Source organism: Patella vulgata, chromosome 6 (assembly GCF_932274485.2).
Source record: "Patella vulgata chromosome 6, xgPatVulg1.2, whole genome shotgun sequence".
Taxonomy (NCBI): Eukaryota; Metazoa; Mollusca; class Gastropoda; family Patellidae; genus Patella; species Patella vulgata.
The window spans coordinates 6973070-6994340 of NC_065884.2; the positions used below are offsets into that span (position 1 = coordinate 6973070).

The 21271-nt window shown below is 38.5% G+C and overlaps 1 protein-coding gene across 2 annotated transcripts; it reads left to right on the forward strand.

Moving 5' to 3' along the window:
- Positions 1-1948: 1948 nt before the first annotated feature.
- Positions 1949-20755, forward strand: LOC126824926 (protein PIF). 2 transcript variants are annotated; one of them, XM_050554379.2, is made up of 12 exons: positions 1949-2105; positions 8765-8861; positions 10047-10112; positions 10489-10821; positions 11983-12186; positions 13229-13501; positions 14431-14613; positions 15649-15798; positions 16833-17176; positions 18008-18095; positions 18713-18792; positions 20243-20755. In XM_050554379.2, exons 3-12 carry the CDS (start codon positions 10052-10054, stop codon positions 20261-20263), a joined length of 1737 nt encoding a protein of 578 aa, XP_050410336.2. In that variant the 5' UTR covers positions 1949-2105; positions 8765-8861; positions 10047-10051; the 3' UTR covers positions 20264-20755. The 2 variants fall into 2 exon arrangements, with proteins under 2 accessions (XP_050410336.2, XP_050410337.2); XM_050554380.2 differs by lacking the exon at positions 1949-2105 and adding an exon at positions 2209-2410.
- Positions 20756-21271: the final 516 nt, after the last annotated feature.

The window sequence follows — 21271 nt, forward strand, 5'->3', positions numbered from 1 at the left end:
ACTTTCTCGGCGAATGCAGGGATCGAACACGCGACCTTCAGGCTAGCAAGCCCGCGTCTTACCCACTTAGCCACCGTGGCTCCCAATGTTTGTAAAATGATGATATACAACTTCAAATAATAATAATAATAATAATATTACATTAGTAGCATCTCTGTCTATAACTATTTTCATGATGTGTTGTGACTTTTCGAAAGAAGAAGTTCGATTCTGTTTCTGTGAATTTTCTCATCAAATAGTGTTTCGTGTATTTCTCTTAAATGGACAGTTTGACAATTTTGTGTAATTTTAGTAAATTACGAGCGTACATTACTTAACTTCAACTACTAGTGATCTCTATTTCAACCAGGGGGGGGGGGGGGGGGGTAGCACGCGCGCTGTATCATACGGTCTGTCATTGAGTCAACTGGCGGGGTTTCGATTCCCTGGTTGTACGTGACAAGGAGTAAGGTCGCCTGTCCAACCTCGTAGGTTTTCTCCGATTCATCCGGTTTCCTCCCACTGCTAAAGACCCCTACGCGCAAGCGAATTATTGAAATAAAAATGAATGAACCGTGTGTTAGTCCCGAAATGACCTAGTTTGTGTTGAGTGGACGTTAAACCCCATCTATCTCTCTCTCTCTCTCAACCTACGCCCTTAAACCTTATCATAAATTTGTAGGTTAATCATTACAGTGCTGCTCCCACATGTTAATCACACGAACACTCAATTCAAAAGCCGCCAGATGGAACAATAGAACATTTTGTAATAATACAAATGATTGATAGACCTGTTCCGTAACCAATCACTGATATGCAATATCAGCTATACCCCACGCGAAATCCATCTACATTAAAGGAACCAAGCCCCTCAGTTAATGTCTCCATAATATTCAAACTTAAATCATGAATTAAAATTGAATATTGGTCCATTTATATCCAATATTGTTGTTGTCTTATCGTGAAAATGTGGAATCCTAATATTCAATTTTGAGAATACTAGAAACATTTTAAAAACAGTATACTGTGTCGTATACTCTATGGTTTCGAGCGTCATTTGTAATGAACACAGAAAATAATAATAATCCGAATACAATGGACTTCACAGGACCAAACGAATGTCGTTCAATTTTGGAATGTTTACATATTTCTTCGAACATAATTTTAAAAAATATTAAATGTGAATCACTTTATGTACATTCAAATTACATTAAACTGGCATTTAGACTTATTTTCGCCTTTTTAGTGGGGTTGGGTGGCCGAATGGTTAGCGCGTGTGCGTTGTATCATAAGGTCTGTCATTGAATCAACTGGCGTGCTTTCGATTCCCCGGTTGTACGTGACAAGGAGTAGGATCGCCTGTCCAACCTCATGGGATTTCTCCGGGTTCTCCGGTTTCCTCCCACTGTTAAAGACCCCTATGTAAATTATTGAAATAAAATTGAAACATATGTTAGTCCCGAAATGACCTAGTTTGTGTCGTGTGGACATTAAACCCCATTTCTCTGCCCCTGTCTCTCTTTTCGCCTGATTTAAGGTTCAGAAGAATAATAGTATCGCCCTTTAAAAATTTCAATGTTGGTGAAGTAATGCGAAATTAATGATCACTGGAATATATTATTAGCGGGAAAGGTCTATTACAATCTGTCAATCAAGACAATGACTTTAATAGATGTGTTAACGATATTTACAGACAATATGCCATTTTATTTGAATAAATTAGCATTAGTTACTATTAGATCAATGTTATTTATATCACAACAAATAGCGTTAACGAACTTGACACCTGTCGCAAGAGGTCCGCGACCTGACGCAACCGTCATTACTGGGTTTCTTATATTTAAATATGCAACTATTTTGAATATTAATGTGTCTATTCTCATGATTTTAGTAGTCATGACAATAAAAGGAAATTGCAACACTATAATTTAAATGTCAATAAAAATAACATAATTTAAATTAGAGAGAAAATAAGCATCAAGTTGCAGTGTAAAGGAATAACTTTCTTCTTTCTTTGAGATTCCTGACAGGCACGAAAACTGTTCTTTCTTGAACAAAGCTCTGATATTTTGGGATATTTATTGGTACGAGACATGACGTCACTTAAAGCTTTACAGTGAAATCAGGTCTAGTTATTATTATTATTATCATTATGACATGTTGCTATGTTTTTTTATTTATTTTTAATAATAAGAGTTTTTAGCTGTGGAAAGAAACCATGCTACCCGGAGAAAACCCCATGAGATCTGACAGGCGACTCCACTCCTGGTCACGTAAAAGCTTGGGATGGAAACCACACCACTTGATTCGATGACAGACCTTATGATCTAAAGAATATTCGTTCATCACCACAACCACCATCACCACAACCACCCAGTCAATCGCACGACTACTCAGTCGAGTCACACTCAACATTACTAAACATTCGAAGGTAGGGAATGGGAATGGAAAGAGAAAGAAATGGGAATGGAAATAGAAAGGAATGAATGTGGAAAGAGAATGGAAAGAGAAAGGAATGGGGCTGGAATGAATGTGGAAAGAGAATGGAAAGAGAAAGGAATGGGAATGGAATGAATGTGGAAAGAGAAAGTAATGAGAATGGAACGAGAAGGGAAATGAGAAGGGAAAACGAAAGGAATGTGAAATGAAATGAAATGGGGCTTAACGTCCTATTGTTCTGGTCCGACTGGGTTAATGAAGACGGACATACGTCATACAGTGTGCTAGTGCTATGGGGCAAATTTTGCCCGGACAGCGGCGCTACGGCCTATTTATATCGAATTTCAATTGTCAAGGGTTCTTTTACGAGCACGCCAATGTATACACGGGACCTCAGTTTTCCATCCTATCCGAACGATTATGTGTTGTTATGTGTTGTCCCATGCCAGGCCTTCCATACTGCACCACTGAAAAGGCGGAACCACGCCGGAATATATCGATTAACTTTCTCGGTCAACACATGGATCGAACACTGAACCTCAAAGTTAGAGAGCCATTGTCCTACTCACTTAGCCACCGTGGTTCAGTGTTTACAAAAGAAAGACTATATGCTTCGTCCGTATCTAATAGCCATTTTCTGAATATTGGTTGGCTTCTCATCTGGTTTTCTGAATGCAAAACTATGATAAAGATATGCATTTCTTTCGTCACTTGAGGATATTATTCAAATAAATAAAATATTTCGCGTAAGCTTACTAAACTAAAACAAATGTACCGTAACTCTAATATGAAAGGATGAGCGAATGCATTCGCACCAAGATATAGCTACCCCATGGAAACAAGACTTACCGTTGGACCGCATACGCGTGTGCGTTTGATCAAAAGGTCTGTCATTGAGTCAACTAGGGTGGGTTTCGATTCCCCGGTTGTACGTGACAAGGAGTAGGGTCGCCTTTCCATCCTCGTGGGTTTTCGCCGGGTCCCCCGGTTTCCTCCAACTGCTAAAGATCCTTACGCGCAAGAGAATTAATTTAATACAATTGAGACATGTGTTAGTCCGGAAATGACCTAGTTTGTGTCGAGTGGGCGTTAAACCCCATTTCTCTCTCTCTAGCTTACTAAACTAAAACAAATGTAACTCTAATATGAAAGGCTGAGTGAATGCATTCGCACCAAGATATAACAATCCCATAGAAGCAATAATGACCGAGTTTGTGTCGATTGGACGTTAAACCCCATTTCTCTCTCTCCGTGTGCTTATGTAGCAGTCTAAAATGGGGATGTTTGCTTCTTGAGTCATTACATGTAACATATAAGCGCAACTGTTGGCTAGTCGCGTTTCCAAAATATAGGTGTTTGAATTAGACTGGATAACATGATCTAAATGACGTCATGCGTGTTCCTACGTCACGTCTCTATATGCAAGACAGAAAGAGAGTGACGTATAATTAGCGCAGGCCATCCAGTCTTTAGAGTTTAGTGTTTGAATGCATACACAAGTCTTCCAGTTTTTCCCGGTCAAAGGGTGCTAAAGGGAAATCCAACAGTTATCGGTATGTTTGCATTATATATAAGGTCTATTTTAAGTGGGCAGTGGTGGTTTGTAGTCTTATTCATTTGGGCCGTCTTCATTAGCCAAGTTCGGAGCAGAACAGTAGGACGTTAAACTCCATTTCATTTTATTTGAGAATTAGCCATATAAATTGGGTCCCATTCTCGTTTGATAGCTCGGATTCATTGGCAGTTTTTAGGCTATCCTGTGCTTTTATTTTAATGAATTTTAATGACTTTTGATTGCCGATGTTTATTTAGGCTAAAAGTATGAATAGGCCTAAATTTTGCGAGTATACTTGGAAGTAAAAAGCTGCACCGCACATCTCGTAGCTTAGTAGAGTATTCTTAACCTATTATTAGAAATTATATCACAGAATAATTAAATTGGTAGCAAGACCTTAATGATAATGAATATTCGGAAATATGTCTACACTAATTGTTTTACCGGTGACTCGTGAGAATCATAAAATTTGTTGTCAATAAAATAAGGGACAACCCATGAAACTTACTCATACCCGACACCCAAAGGTCACCCGTTACTCAATTGTTTACACAAGGTTTACTCGTCCCCCGAAGATTACCTGGCTGCCGAAGCTCACCTGGCGCCCGAAGCTCGAATCGAGATTCAATCTTCTACCGAAATATCACCGGTACCCCAGACTCATATAAGAATCACTCTTCACCCCAAGACGGCAATATCTAGAGGTTCATTCAAGACTCACTCTTTGCCCGCAGATCGGCCGTTTTCGACGGTGCATTCAAGACTCAATCTTAACCCGAAGATCGCCTGTTTCCCGCGGTTCATTAAAGACTCATTCGTCACCGGAACATCAACCGTTTCTCGAAACTCCCCCAAGACTAATCACCCTTTACCTGAGACTTGCCTAAGACTCACTCTTCACTCGACGATCACCTGTTTCCAGAGGTTCATCCAAGACTCACTCTTCAGCCTAAGATCACCAGAGGTTCACCCGAAGACCATCCGACGTTCACCCATACTGACTTCTAATAATTTATAAAACCCACTATACATTGCCCTGTGGTGTAACCCTTCAGAAGGATTAAAGCGGGGGAACCGGAGAAACTCCACGAGGTTGGACAGTCGAGCCTTCTCCTTGTCACTGGGAGTTGATTCAATGACAGAGAGAGAGAGAGAGAGAGAGAGAGAGAGAGAGAGAGATGGGGTTTAACGTCCACTCGACTTAAACTAGGTCATTTCGGGACTAACATATGGTTTAATTTTATTTCGATAATTCGCTTGCGCGTAGGGGTCTTTAGCAGTGGGAGGAGACCGGAGGACCCGGAGAAAACCCACAAGGTTGGACAGGCGATCCTACTCCTTGCCACGTACAACCGGGGATTCGAAACCACGCCAGTCGACTCAATGACAGACTTTATGATACAGCGCGCGCACGCTAACCATTCAGCTATCCAACCCACGTTAATCCATTCGGCGACTTTATCATTGGTTCTGTTATTCTTTTGATCTGTGCGCTTTAAGGCGGAGACGAGCCTAGGGACCAGGGAGCATTAAGGCGAAAACGCAACACATGACATTTTGGGACTAGCAGTATGAGAAAACTGTGGGACCCAGAGAAAACCGCTATTCCTTGTTGTTTTTAGGGTTAGGTTGTCTAGTGGTTTAACGCGTGCGCGTGAAAGCACAGGGTCTCTCATTGAGTCGCATGGTGTAGTTTCGATCCACCGCTTGTACGTCCAAAATCGTGATTCTTCCCGTGTCCCCGTTTTTCCTCCCCTTGCTAATGACCCTTACGCGCAAGCGAATTGTTGAAATAAAAATGAACCACGTAAAACCATTGGGGGACGGGTATGTCTCAGGTAATGGGCGTGACTCGGGTGACCATTGACTGACGGGTATGAGTAAGTGGCATGGGGGCTGTCCCGAAATAACCTAGTTTGTGTCGAGTGGACGTTAAAAACCTCATTTCTCTCTTTCTCTCTACTCCTTGTCACTATTATCAACTAAAGCCCACCTGATGACTCAATGTCTAAAGCGAACGCGATACACCCCCCCCCCCCACTCCTTCCTGCCATTCAGATATCGCGAATCTCTTGATTTCTACCACGTGTCTTTATTTGTTTGTACCCGTATAAAACGGTTAATGGGTTTTTCTAATGTTAAAATCATAAATCGATTATTTGACTCGTCCTTATCACTAAGTACTTAGGTCTCCTGGTGGTCTCAGACAGAATTTTTAAGTCAATATTAAATTCATAAAGTTACACAATGAATCTTTTGATGTCCTTATAATGTGACAATACTGCAATATATCAACACGATACCCTCAAATAAAGATTCAGAGCTTTATTCCTATATGTCTGGCTTATAAATCTTACATATTTCCTTAAAATATATACCCAGGTGACGTAGATTGTCACGTGTTGCACCGAGCACCTGTATTTGTATTTCGTGAGCATGTTATGTATAGGTAAATATATAAAACGTCTGTCTGAAATTTCCTTTGGTGTTGAGCGGTTTTCTTGTAGGTACTTTATTCGGCATAATAAACACTAATGACCCCCCCCCCCCTCCACCGTTTCTTACACAACGTTACACAAGTCTCTCTCTCTCTGTCTCTCTCTCTCTCTCTCCCTCGGTATGGAAGGGTATCGCTGCCAATATTAATGCTCTGCTAAAATGTCTTTTCCATTGATTATATGTTATAAGTACAATGTCCAAAAACCGGCAATGATGAAGTCAAAATACCTCTAAGGCCAAAGTTAAATGTAAAACGTCAAATGTAATGTGTCAAATGACAAATGTTTGATTGGAAAATGCTTTTTTTTGGGGCGTGTCTACATTTTACATTTCCCTCATTACATTTTACATTTGGGTTCTGCCGCATTTCATTTGATCTTCACGCTTTCTACATAGCATCTTACGCTGAACACTAACGATGATATGCAAATGTAGGATATCACGTGACTTATTAACATATACGGAAACGAGGCCGGGATCAACCTGGCAACTTTAAGTCAGCACACGATAAAGGGAAATCAACCTGGCACACTATAAGAAATAACGATCAAATTTGGATGGTACTAAACTATATCACCATGATTACGGATAGGGGAAGGGTATGCAATGTCAAAATACGAGTCATAATACGATATTCACGATATCATGTTACATATCAGTGAAAAGCACGTTAATGTATACTCTTTCCTCTCTTTAAGTAGCCTACATGTATATTCATTATTTGTTGGGTACAATAATTATACTTTTTTAAAAAAAATGGATTACAGTTAATTAGCCTGTACTAAAATTTAGAGAGAGGGTGTGGGGTCGGTGCCGAGGGTTTAAAGTGTCAAAGATATGGGTCTTAATACGAAATTCCAGTTATCGTGTTATACATCACTGGAAAGTATGTTTCTATGGCTCTTTGAATCTATCGGTTATTTTCTGGCACATTCATAATTACGTACTTTAGAGAAAGAAAAGTCTTCCATGTTTTGTCGAAAGAAATGTGTCGCTGTCCGACAGTAACCTAGTTGTTAAATATAGACTATACTGTCAATTTATGTTATTTGCCAAAGGCTCGGATTAACTATACCAATCACATGATTTTATTGCAGGCAAGGTCGTCCTATGAATTTCTTATAGGTTGCCATGTTGATTGCCTCAATATCGTGGGGTAAATATCTTGTGTGTGTGAAATAGCTTTATTTAACGTCCGCTTTCACCGAGATGATATCGCAGACAATGTAAATATCTTATAGTGTGCTGGCTTATAGTGTGTCATATTGATCTCGGCCTCGTTTCCGTATTTTTTAAGTCACGTGATAATCTATATTTGCATATCAAACTTGGTGCTCTGCGTAAGATGTTATGTAGAAAGCGCGAAGGAAAATGAAATGCGGCAGAACGCAAATGTAAAATGTGATGAGGGAAATGTCAAAAGTAGAAACGCCACAACAGCATTTTGCAATAAAACATTTGACATTTGACACATTGCATTTGACGTTTTACATTTAACTTTGGTCTTAAGAGGTAATTTGACTTTATCATTACCGGTGTTAAGACTTTGTACATTGTACTTTTACATGTAATCAATAGAAAAGACATTTTAGCAGAGCATTTAATATTGGCAGCGATACCCTTCCACACCTCGGGGGTTGGATGGCCGAATGGTTAGTGTATGCACGTTGTATCATTAGGTCTGTCATTGAGTCAACTGGCATAGGTTCGATTCTCTCTTTACTGTTCTGCTCCGACTGGGCTAATGAAGACTCTCTCTCCCGTTACACAAGTCTCTCTCTCTCTCTCTCTCTCTCTCTGGGGGGGGGGGGGTGGATGGCCGAATGGTTAGCGTGTGCGCGTTGTATCATTAGATCTGTCATTGAGTCAACTGGCGTGTGTTCTATTTTCTCTTTACTGTTCTGCTCCGACTGGGCTAATGAAGACTCTCTCTCTCTTTCTCTCTCTCTCTCTCTCTCTCTCTCTCTCATTGATTGTCTCTTTATTTTCTGTTCTAAGACATAAACAAAATGTTCGATTTGTTTGTTTTTTTTATTACACAATTATTAACTTTGAATTTTATGTCCCTGTAAAAAATTTTAAAAAATACACAAAACCAGGATCTATTTTTTATCAAACGTTGATCAAACATAAAATTAAAGAGCGGGAAAACGTGGCTTGTCGATTTAATTAAAATATATGACTCTAATCTTTTTGAATTTAAAAAAATAAACACAAACTTCGGAATGCATGGCAAACATATTTGTTGGAGAACCATATATTTTATGTGATTTTATATATTTTTTTATTTAGCTCGGTTGATTTATAACAGGATAGTATTATATATAAATAGTGATTGAAGCAACTTGAGTTTATCTAGAATCGGATCATTACCTGGACACCAACAGAGGTAAGAATATTTTATAGTATTTCATTGATATATCTGTAAAGGTGTATTCTGTAAGAGCAACATCTTGCTAATGTAGGTAGTATTAGCTGGAACTGTTATAGGCTAATACATTATTATTTAGACATTTATTAACATAAACAGGCAAATCCCGAAAGAATTATTTCGGTCGAGACCGAGGTCGAATCAGAGACCATTTGGTTTCATGTTTAATTATTGTTAGCCTCATTGAATGGATTGTTGTTTTTTTTCTATTAGTGTTTAACGTTCCCACAGACAAGATGCCTTATTTTATTGTCTTAGCGAACATGCAGGGGTCTTTCCAGTGGGGGGAAACCGGAATACCCGAAGTAAATCCACAAGGTTGGGAAGGCGCACAAACCACATTGAAACCACGACCGTAAGCCAGAGAGGTGGCCGACCAGCTAGAGGTCGAACTGTGTCACTCTACTAGACCACTCAATGTCTTTCCTGTGGGAGGACACCAGAGTACCCGGAGTAAACCCTCGAGGTTGAGAAGGCCCACAGTCTCATACCAGGGATTGAAATCACGACCGTAAGCCAGAGATGGCCGACCAACTAGAGGTCGAAGCTTGACACCCCAAGACCACCTGAGGCAACCCCACCCAACCCCTGAATGAATGGACTGTGATTAATCTGCTGATTATATATTTACCAGTTTAGTTTTTAGTTCTTTATTGTGTGTCATGCTATGTTCAAATTTAAAAGCTATTTGAAAATATTCTAGAAGAAAAAGAAAGTACGTTTTGTTTTTAGAATATTTTACTTTCGTGAAGAAATCGGAGTCGGAATACTTAATAATTATGTTGTTCGAAAGAATAGAAATTCAATTTGGCCTAACAGCGTTTGGTAATTGTAAAATATAGTTATAATAGCATTTAGCGATTGAATAATATTTTATTAATCGCTAATTAGAACACGGAATTAATTGCCTTGTTGTGTTGGTACTTAAAATGTTTAATTTTCATTGCCGTTTTTCCAATACTTTTTCATTCTGTTGGCAATTTGAGAAAACCGTCCGACAGACCGTAGAGCAATGCACTATTGTCTTCCGGGCATTAATATGGAACTGAACACCGAGCCACAACAAAATAGGGTTCAACAATCCTTAATAACGTCATCATTAGAACCTTATAAAACTTCACTAGCCTGTTTGCTTACTTTCAGTCAAGATGAAGGAGTTTATTTTACTAACCGTGTTGGCCTTGATATCCTACCATACAACTCTTTCAGGTAAGACTATAAAAGAAATCAAATGAAATGGGGTTTTAAAAAAAATTGTCTGCGATATCACCCTGGGTGGAAGCGGACGTTAAGCAACGAACGTACGATAGGGTTTAGCGTCTTGTACTAATGATAACGTGTATGCATGCCATGCAGTGTGCTATTGGGTGAAGAGGGATGGGGGTGAATTACTTAACGATAAAATGGTACTTGGCGATCGGGGCTACTTGTCAAACCTTCAAACTATCATAACTTTGGATGAAATTTTCAACATATTCATTTTTCATTATCTACTTTTGAACTATAATAACAAGAAGCACCGTCGCTTTATCCGAACCATACATCATGCATCTTTAACCGATATTATTCTATAACTATATTACAGCCGAAGATGTTGTGTGTAAGCTGGACATTGTGGCGGTTGTTGATGGTTCAGATAGTATCGACCCAGACGATTTCGAAAAAGTGAGAAATTCGTTGAAACATTTTGTTGCCAAGCTGGCAGAGGACACAACCGATTTTCAATTCGGCGTGGTTGTGTATAGTTCTGATATTGGCGATGTTATCCCACTGTCTCGAGATGTTGAAGACCTGGAGAGTAAAATCGGTGATCTGGTTCATCCACAGGATGGCACCAGAACTGATCTGGGGATTGCAAAGATGGCGCAGTTGTTACGAACTCGTGAAGACACGCCACGTATTGGTATAGTGATTACAGGTAAAGTAGACTTTAACAAAAACAAATTGGTGTAGCAAAAACAAAAAATCAATTTGTTAAGCCCAAAAGGATACCAAGTATTATCAAACGTTTGGTTCTGAGCCGGGGTGGCTGGCTTTCTAGAATCTAGACAATTTCATTCTAATGGTTGCTCATGGTCTGACTGAAGTTTGTATTGGACTTCCAAAGTGTGTGAGAGAGAGAGAAATGGGGTTTAACGTCCACTCGACACAAACTAGGTCATTTCGGGACTAACATATGGTTTAATTTTATTACAATAATTCGCTTGCGCGTAAGGGTCTTTAGCAGTGGGAGGAAACCGGAGGACCCGGAGAAAACCCACGAGGTTGGACAGGCGACCCTACTCCTTGTCACGTACGACCGGGGATTCGAAACCAAACTTCTAAAGTGTGGAAGATCATCTCTCGACGATTCCACGTCCTCCGAAAATTGATTGTTATATATATATATATATATATATATATATATATATATATATATATATATATATATATATATATATATATATATATATATAAATAAATATATATACTTTTATACCTTTTCTTCCATTTACCATTAAGCCACGATAGCTTGTTAAACACCTTATTCCAGAACCATACAGTATGTAACTATTTACTTGAACATACATTATGCAAGAGCTAAATCTGATTATTGCAGGCCTTTCTTTAGGCCTGAATGTTATTATGAACTATTAATTAGACATCAATTAACTTCTCCAGACCATAATCAACTCTCGATGTCATCGCTAGCTTGCGATATTTACTGGATTAGGATCCGATTTGCAGTTCAACTTTCATTCATGATTTAATCATAAAAATAGATAATCGAGACTATCTATGTTTTTTATCGTACCGACTTTAGTAATAATCATCTAGGCTAGGCCGAAATTTCAATCGCCAAATTCTCGGTTCGTTGTGCATCAATTTGACTGAAATTTTCAGCAAATTGTCTTTACATTATCTAGTTTTTAACTATTATAGTGAGAACTACCAGCTCTTTATCTAATCTCCCATATTGTATCTTTAATTGTTCAAATCACGGGTGATAGCTTCCTTGCAAATACTTCGTATTGTAAATATTGAGCAATGAATTGTTGTTGTTGTTGTTTGATTAGGTTGTTTTGTTTTTGTATTTTAGATGGAGCATCTAAAGACCAGGAAGAAACACAAAGACAAGCGGAACTTGCCAAGGACTTGAATATCAATATGTTTGCTATTGGTGTCGGCACAAAAATAGACACAACAGAATTGGATGGAATCGCGTCCAAGCCGGAACAATCTTTTGAAATTGAAGACTTCGATGACCTTGCTGCAATAGTTGCCAACTTAAAAATGTGTCCAAGTAAGTTTAATCTGCTTTTACGTTGGATTTGAAATAATGTTCATTATGCTTATTGTTAATTTGGTCCTGGTATAATGCTCGTGATACTTATTGTTAATTCGGTCCTGAGATAATGATAATGATGCTTATTGTTAATTTGGTCCTGAGATAATGTTCATGGTGCTTATTGTTAATTCGATCCTGATGTAATGCCCACGATACTTATTGTTAATTTGGTCCTGGAATAATGCTCACGATGCTTATTGTTAATTCAGCCATGAAATAATGTTCACAATGCCTATTTTTAATTCAGCCATGAAATAATGCTCATGATGCTTATCGTTAATTCGGTCCTGATGTAATGCTCGTGATGCTTATTGTTAATTCGATGATGCTTATTGTTAATTTGGTCCTGATATAGTGCTCACGATGCTTATTGTTAATTCGGTCCTGAAATAATGCTCACGATGTTTATTGTTAATTTGGTCCCGATCCTGTGCTTTTAAAACATCTGTTAAAGATTCTGCCGCGAATTTATTCAGGACAAGGGCTAATTTAGGAACAAAAAGTACATAATTGCTCTTTCCAGCACTATTTTAGTTCCAAATATTAACTTTTTAAAATTTTAACTAAACATGGCACAGACGAACAACGTGGTTTATTTATTGGCTAAAACAATATCCCTAAATATTAAACTGGTTTGGCGTTAGTGTTAAATTCCATAACCGATTAAAACAAATGGGCGTCAAATTTGTTAGGGAGAGAGAGAGAGAGAGGGGGGGGGTGTTAACGTCCATTCTGCACAAACTAGTTCATTTCGGGACTACCACATGGTTCAATTGTATTTCAATAATTCACCTCTATGGTGGGAGAAAACAAGAGGACGGGGGGGGGGGAGAATCCACGAGGTTGGTGACCATACTCCTTGTCACGTAGAAGTGGGGAATCGAAACCACGCCACTTGACTCAAAGACAGACCTTGTGATGCAACGCGCACGCGTTGACCGTCAGGCCACCCAACCCCACTACTATTCAAACACAATTGTTTCAATTATTTTTAAAGCTACAACAACAACAACAACGACAACAACGACGACGACAACAACAACTACTCCTGCTCCAACCACCCCCTACAACCCCGGACCATGTGACGGTTGTAAGATGAGGAACGGTATTGGATACAACCCCCACGAGGAATGTGATAAATTCATCCAATGTGAATTTAAGAATAATCAACGTTTGCTGAGGTTCCACGTAAAACAATGTCCATTTGGAACTTTCTGGGACCAAGACAAGCTGACGTGTAATTATGCTGGAAAGGTAGCATGTGCTAACGGTGAGTTGTATTTTCAGGATATTTCGCTCTATTCTTTAATTTCCATATTTAAAGGGCGTATCGCTCTATTCTTTTTCTTGCATATTTAAAGGGCGTATCGCTCTATTTTTTGGTTTCCGTATTTAAAGGGTGTTTCGCTCTATTCTTTGGTTTCCATATTTAAAGGGTGTTATGCTCTATTATTTCGCTTTATTCTTTGATATCCGTATTTCCGTAATCTTTAGTTTTCATATTTAAAGGGTATGTACCTCTATTCTTTATCTTCCATATTTAAAGGGCGTAGTCTTTGGTATTCCTTATTTAAAGGGCGTTTCGCTCTATTCTTTGATTTCCATAATTAAAGGGTATTTATAGGGTGTGTCGTTCTATTCTTAGGTTTCCATATTTAAAGGGCGTGTGGCTATATTCTTTGATTTTCATATTTAAAGGGTGTATAGCTCTATTCTTTCGAACATTAAAATGGACGAAAATAATCAGAAGAAAAAATAATTATGAGTTTGGTTTGGGAATTATATTCTGCATTCTAAGTAAAATGCAAGTTAAGAGAATCCTTAACATGATATGGAGGTTTAATAGTATCGGCCTGGCAGCTCTATTTTTAAAAATTATCGGCCTGGCAGCTCTCTTTTTTAAAATTTTCGGCCTGGCGGTTCTCTTTTTAATAGTATCGGTCTGGCTGTTCAGTTCTTAATATTATCGGCCTGGCTGTTCTGTTTTAAATATTGTCAGTCTGACTGTTCTGTTTTTAATTCTAATATTATCGGTATGGCTGTTCTCTTTTTAATATTATTCGTTTTGTTTTTAATATCATCAGTCTGGCTGTTCTGTTTTTAATATTATCGGCGTGACTGGTTGTATTGTTTTTGATATTATCGGAATGGTTCTATACTGTTTTTAATATTATAGGACTGATTTCTCTGTTATTTTAGATCGATGTAAAACACTTGGTGTGAAATCTTATAAAACGACAGGAAACTGTGCCCAGTATTATAAATGTGTTAATGGCGTGTCCCATGTAAAGAGATGCCCTACAGGATTCTCCTACTCCTCCTACAATAATTGTGTCATAGACCTTACCTGCGTATCAAGTGGAACAGGCGGCATCACTGAACGTAAGTTTACTAGTTTTATGGAAGGAAATAATGATAATAATAATAATATAATAATAATAATGATATGGGGCGAAATAATACTAAAGTTTTCTCTATTGAACTATGGAATCGCGTCTGTAAACGTCATTAGCTGAGATTTAAATGCATCGAGGGAGTCAATGGTTCTAATGTTGTAAGGCAATGAATTCCATAAAATAGGAACAGAGAACGAGAAAGATCATTTTGTAATTTCAAGATTCACTGATGGTTGACACAGAAATTGTTTATTAGTGAATCTAAGAGTTCTTGTGGATTTATATGAACGAATGAGATCTTTGATATATTTTGGTGATTGATTATGTAACGTCTTGTGAGTCAACAGTAATATTTTGAACTTGCAGTTTAACGCCCTATTGGTCTGTTTCGACTGGGCTAATGAAGACGGGTAGTTTTATAGACTTATCATTGGACTTTAAATGAAACGAAATGAAATGTGTTTAACGTCCAACTGTTCTGCTCCTATACTGGGTTAAAGAAGAAGGGCATGCGTATGAAACAAATTGTGCCCAGACAGCGGCACTACGGCCTACTCTTGTTTTGAATTCCAACCGTCTTTTGGAATAAAAGATTAAGGCTATGGTCCCACTGGAACCGTCTTATGGAATAAAAGATTAAGGCTATGGTCCCACTGGAACCGTCTTATGGAATAAAATTTTAAGGTCCGGATCCCACTCGAACCGTCTTATGGAATAAAAGGTTATGGCCGGGATCCCACTCGAACCGTCTTATGGAATAAAATTTTAATGTCCGGATCCCACTGGAACCATCTTATGGAATGAAACGTTAAGGCCCGGATCCCCCTGTAACTGTCTTATGGAATAAAAGTGGGGGAAAAACCACTAAAGTCCAGCTGCATGATACTACATTAGTAATAACTTTTTGTTTGAGTTAATGTTTTAATTTAATAAATTAATTTCCGTGGCAACATATTTACAAAGCCATATGTCAATTATATTTTGTATTTTTTAAGTTGGTAAATTATTGTTATATTTTTAGATGTATGTAATTACAAGGCGAGAGTGAATGATCCATGTCACTATGATTGGGTTGATGGCCAACGAGTACATAAAATGCCATGTCCACCGGGAACAACGTATAACCCTGGATTGTGTCGATGTGATACTGCCTCTAAAACCTCATGTTCAGGTGAATATGTGCAATTAAAATAGAGATGTGACGTCACCCTTTGATGTTGGCGTGTCATTATTTCAAATAATCGTACGGGCAACTTGCCAATCGTACATTATTTATACTAGTGAAATATTGGACTCACGTGACGTATTTCACTGTAAATGCACGCGCGGAGTGTCTGTATATTAAGTCGTTTAATGGTCGAGAGCGAGACATTACGTAATATATTGTAAAAACACTCGGGCCTCTTGTTGTTACAATATATTACTTAATGTTTCGCTCTCGACCATTAAACGATACTTAGATCATGAAATAGCGAGAACCACATGGTATGGACTAATCACGGCACGTGGTATAGACTGTATCTTGTCACTTGCTATAGACTGTATCTTGTCACGTGCTATATACTGCATCTTGTCACGTGCTATATACTGTGTCTTGTAACGTGCTATATACTGTATCTTTTCACATGATATATATATTTTGTCATGTGGTATAGACAATATCTTGTCAATTTGATTACATATAGACAGTGAAACCTACTCATATTGTATCTGGTCACGTGGTAGACTACATTTAACATACAAGAGCTAAATCTGCCTATTGCAGGTCTTTCAATAGGCCTGAAATGTTATATAAATTATTAATTATTAACATGAAAAAACCATAATCAACTCTCGATGCCATCTTATCTGTCCGATTTTCATTGGATTTGAATCCGATCTGCTGTTCAACATCCGTTGATGGTTAAACGCAAAAATTGATAATCGAGACTTTGTTTGTTATCGTAACAACGGTAACAATGACAATCAAGGCTACAGTGGTTTTGAAATTCAGTTTTCTCGGCTAAGAGTGAAGTAATTTGACTGAAATGGTCAGCATATTCTCTTTACGGTTTTTATTTTATTAACTTTTATATTACCTAATTCCCCTTTAATTGGAAAATTGTTGGTTTAACTGAGGTAGAAATTAAAATGTGTTTTTTTTTAAGGGTTTTTTGTTGGGGTGGGGGGGTTAAAGGCTTTCTTCTTATTTTAAACTTGATCTAGTTCCAGCCACATGCAAGCCAATTGTCGACATTGATTTCAACACAGCCGAGCCAGGAGAGTACGACAACTATGGTGCCGTCATAAAGAATGGTCATGCGTACTTCGATGGTAAGAGCAACATCAAGATACTTCGATTGGCCAACGTAGACTTCAGAAATAAGCTCACCATCAAAGTCTCTTACAAACCTCAATTCCCAGATGATGTGAGCGTTACGGAGGCTGTCGTTACCAATGGTGATTGTGGGGAGGATGCGCCAATAGTGATTGCAAATAAGGGTCACGAAACTCAATTCAGCCTTGAGAATCAAGCGAAAACATTTAGTAAAATGAGTCGTGAGTCAGTGGTAAGTTATGAACAAAACAAATTATAGACTATGAGTATATACTAAGCCCACAATAAGTAGGGAGGGAGAGAGAGAGAGAGAGAGAGAGAGAGGGGGGGTGGGGAGGATGCGCCAATAGTGATTGCAAATAAGAGTCACGAAACTCAATTCAGCCTTGAGAATCAAGCGAAAACATTTAGTAAAATGAGTCGTGAGTCAGTGGTAAGTTATGAACAAAAACAAATTATAGACTATGAGTATATACTAGGCCCACAATAAGTAGAGAGAGAGAGAGAGAGAGAGAGAGAGAGGGTGGGGGGGGGGTTAACGTCCAATCGACACAGACTACCATATGATTTAATGGTTTTAAATATAGACAGTACACACCAAAATGTAGTTATTTCGATCCTATTAATTAGTAATTTCGTCGGCCTGTTTTGTTTCTGTTGTTGTATCAAACTTGCGTATTAGGAAGATGCTTCATTTTGTCTGCTGCTGTGGATAAGCGAGTATGACGTTAGCTCGCTAGCCTGGAAATACCGTGTTCCATTCCCGTGATGGCCGAGAAAGTTAATCGGGATTGTCAGGCGTGGTCCCCCTCTTGTCAGTGGTGCAGGGGACAAGGGACAACGTATTGTAGTTCGGACGGGACGACAAACAGAGGTCGCGTGTACCTATTGACGTATACGTAAAAGAACCCTTGGCAGTTGAAATTCGAAATAAGTAGGCTATCTGGGCAAGATGTCCCTGATAGCACACTGTGTGGCGTATGCTCGCCTATATTAGGTCAGTCGGAACAACACACTAGACCATTAAATCCCATCCCATTTCGTTCTGTCTGTTGTATTATAGGCAAGCTGGAAAGACGTAGTTTATCAGTTTAACCATGGTACGTTTAATGGTATAGTTGGTACAAACAAAGCCACATCAGCAGTTCAGGGTAAGTATACAAATATTTCTTTGTGGTTATAGCAGTGGCGGGTGTCGTGGCACAGACTGTGCTTACCGCTTGCAAAAACACGGGATACTGTTATTGTCATAGATACGCCAAGGTGAACTCTGTTGAAAGAGAGAGAGAGAGAGAAATGGGGTTTAACGTCCACACGACACAAACTAGGTCATTTCGGGACTAACATATGGTTCAATTTTATTTCCATAATTCACATGCGCGTAGGGATCTTTAGCAGTGGGAGGAAACCGGAGGACCCGGAGAAAACCCACGAGGTTGGACATGCGACCCTACTTGAACACTGTTGTAATTCAGTCTTATACATCAGTTGCATAATATACAATTGATTCCCTGAAGATTTGAAAACCTCTCTACTTGGAGCTTGGTAACGTTTGTGTTTGTATAATGTTGTCCAGTATCTAGAAGAGTTGTTATATAACCCGTGATCTGTTTGATGCGAGGGATTAGCCAATGAAGCGGTCTCCCACTATAACTGGCCAGATCTTCATGTAGTAGAGGCCATCGAAACGAAATATATATAGATCTGTATTTTAATCAGAATGCGGTTAGAATGAAAAATAAATATATAAAATTTTCATCTGTTTTAGGTCAGATAATGAGATCACAGTGTGCCTTCCAGTTGGGACATGGCACGGGATTCTCCGATTTCCGTGGATGGATTGATTACGTAAGTTATCATTTAAAATATATCGCGGTAGTAATAATAATAATTAGGATTATATATTTTATATTGTGTGCATTGCATCTAAATAGTACACACCCCTGGTGCAGGTTTGTTCAGCTCCCCCCCCCCACCTCCACCGAGCTTAGTCCGGGGCCGACTTGTTTGCCTAGTGGGCCGTTTTTTCCTGTTAAAGGGACCGGCTTGTGGGAGTCTCTTACACATTCAGTCAAACCAAAATGAGGCCTACAAATCAATATTCAAATAAGTCGTTTAAAAATTGCATAATTCTATACTTACTAACTACATGTCGACCTAACTGGGGGTAGTAATTGATTTTGAGTGAGCTGATTTTATAATGGCGTACCCCACCCCCTGGGAAAATATGTTTATGCACCTCTGACAGATGAGATTTTAGTTTTGATTTGAAAGTTTCCAAACATTGTGAAGTTTGAGAAACACAAGTAAATAGTTCCATAGTTTTGATACAATATAATAAAAATCGTCGATTTATCAAGATGGTTGGGAAACTGTGCATGATCAGAAAAAAGCGGATTAGTTTTGATGTAATGGTGAACATTAATGTAAAGACGAATTTAAATCGAAGTTGAGAGATCTCCAAATATTTATCGATATTATCCGACATTCCCTGAGAGCCACGGTGGGTAAGAAGCAGGTTCGCTAGCCTGAAGGTCGCGTGTTCGATCCCAGCATTGCCCGAGAAAGTTCGTCGGGAATATCCGACCTGGTTTCCCCTTGTCAGTGGTGCAGAACCAATCTCTGATTAAAACACAGATCCAATTTCGTTTCGTTTTGATAGTTCAAAATTTCGATTTTTCTTGTCTTTACTACACTTGGTGTAGGCCATCGAAAGTATAAAAAACGAAACGAAATATAGATCTATATTTTAATTAGATTGGTACAGAACCGAAGGCCTGACAATGACAACTGTGTAGTCGTTCGGATGTGACGAAAAACATTGGCGTGTATACATTGGCGTGCACATAAAAGATCCCTTGACAGTTAAAATTCGACATAAGAGTAGGTCGTAGTACTAGTACCGCTGCCCGGGCAAAATTTCTCTCATAGCACACTGTATGGCATATGCCCGTCTTCATTAGCCCAGTCGGGGGAGAACAGTAGGACGTTAAACCCCATTACATTTCATTTCGGACATCCCCTACCAGAAATAATAATTGACTGAATATAAAAACAAGTTCTTTTTGTCGTTCTCAAGTAAGTAATGACAGTATAATTTGATTTCTTACTATTATATATACTATCATTACTACTTGGGAATGACAAGAGGAATTTGTTGAAACGTATTGTGAAATAAAACCACTGATTGTTTTCCATATATATTTGTGCTTTTATATTATATGTTCAATTACTAAATGCCGTATAAGGATTTGATTTATTTCCTGAAGCCGCTAATTTTAATGCTGTATCATTTCAGATCACCGTATCCATGTGTTAAAGTGATGGAATAGGACTGACCTCGACATGGAAACTTTTATTTATATCTTTTATATATATATATAATATATAAAATAATCTGCACACGGATATATATACAATGATTAGCAATTCATTCAATTTGATTAAAACATAGATCGTATTTCGTTTATGATTCCGTTAAGGATTCAAGGATCGACCGATCTATTTTGATACAACTTTAGTCTTATAACTATTTTTGAAAGAATTCAATATACATTTAGGATTTACTTTACCAAACTTCTGTTAAGACATAAGATGGCTTTATTCTAATTTAAAAGATATCTTTATTCTATTTTCTGTGTATGCAGTTAGAATACAATATACATTTAGGATTTATTTTACAAAACTTCCTGAAGACATAAGATGGCTTTATTCTAATTTAAAAGATATCTTTATTCTATTTTCTGGGTATTTTAATAGTTCGTATGTAATTAGACTGTGAGTGAATAAACATTAAAAATTACATTTTAAAGATGAGTTGGTCTGTCCTAACTTAAACTGTTTCGATTTTGTTAACAGAGAGAGAGAGGGAGGGGGGGGTGAGGGGGGGGGGGGGTAACGTCCACTCGACACAAACTAGGTCATTTTGGGACTAACATATGGTTTAATTTTATTTCAATAGGGGTCTTTAGCACAATGGAGGGAAACCGGAGAAAACCCACGAGGTTGGACAGGCGACCCTACTCCTTGTCACATACAACCGTGGATTCGAAACCACACCAGCTGGCTCATTGACAGACCTTTTAATACAGCGCGCACGTGTTAACCATTCGGCCATCTATCTCCCTTTCAGCCATATGCGTTTATTGAATATTATTAAAGAGCTGATGCTGCGAACATCACAATCTGTTTCACAGAGGATTACGCGAGTCGCTAAGTGGGTAAGACGTTGGCTCGCTAGCCTGGACGTCGAGTGTTCGATCCCTGCCTTGGCCGAGAAAGTTCATCCAGATTTCCCGACGTGGTTCTCCCTTGTCAGTGATGCAGG

Bases quoted from the DNA above. Each gene is read 5' to 3' on its own strand.
- LOC126824926 (XM_050554379.2), top strand. From the start codon at position 10,052: ATGAAGGAGTTTATTTTACTAACCGTGTTGGCCTTGATATCCTACCAT. The intron at 10,113-10,488 runs GTAAGACTATAA...ACTATATTACAG, and splicing joins CTACCATACAACTCTTTCAG to CCGAAGATGTTGTGTGTAAG. The intron at 14,614-15,648 runs GTAAGTTTACTA...TTATATTTTTAG, and splicing joins AACAGGCGGCATCACTGAAC to ATGTATGTAATTACAAGGCG.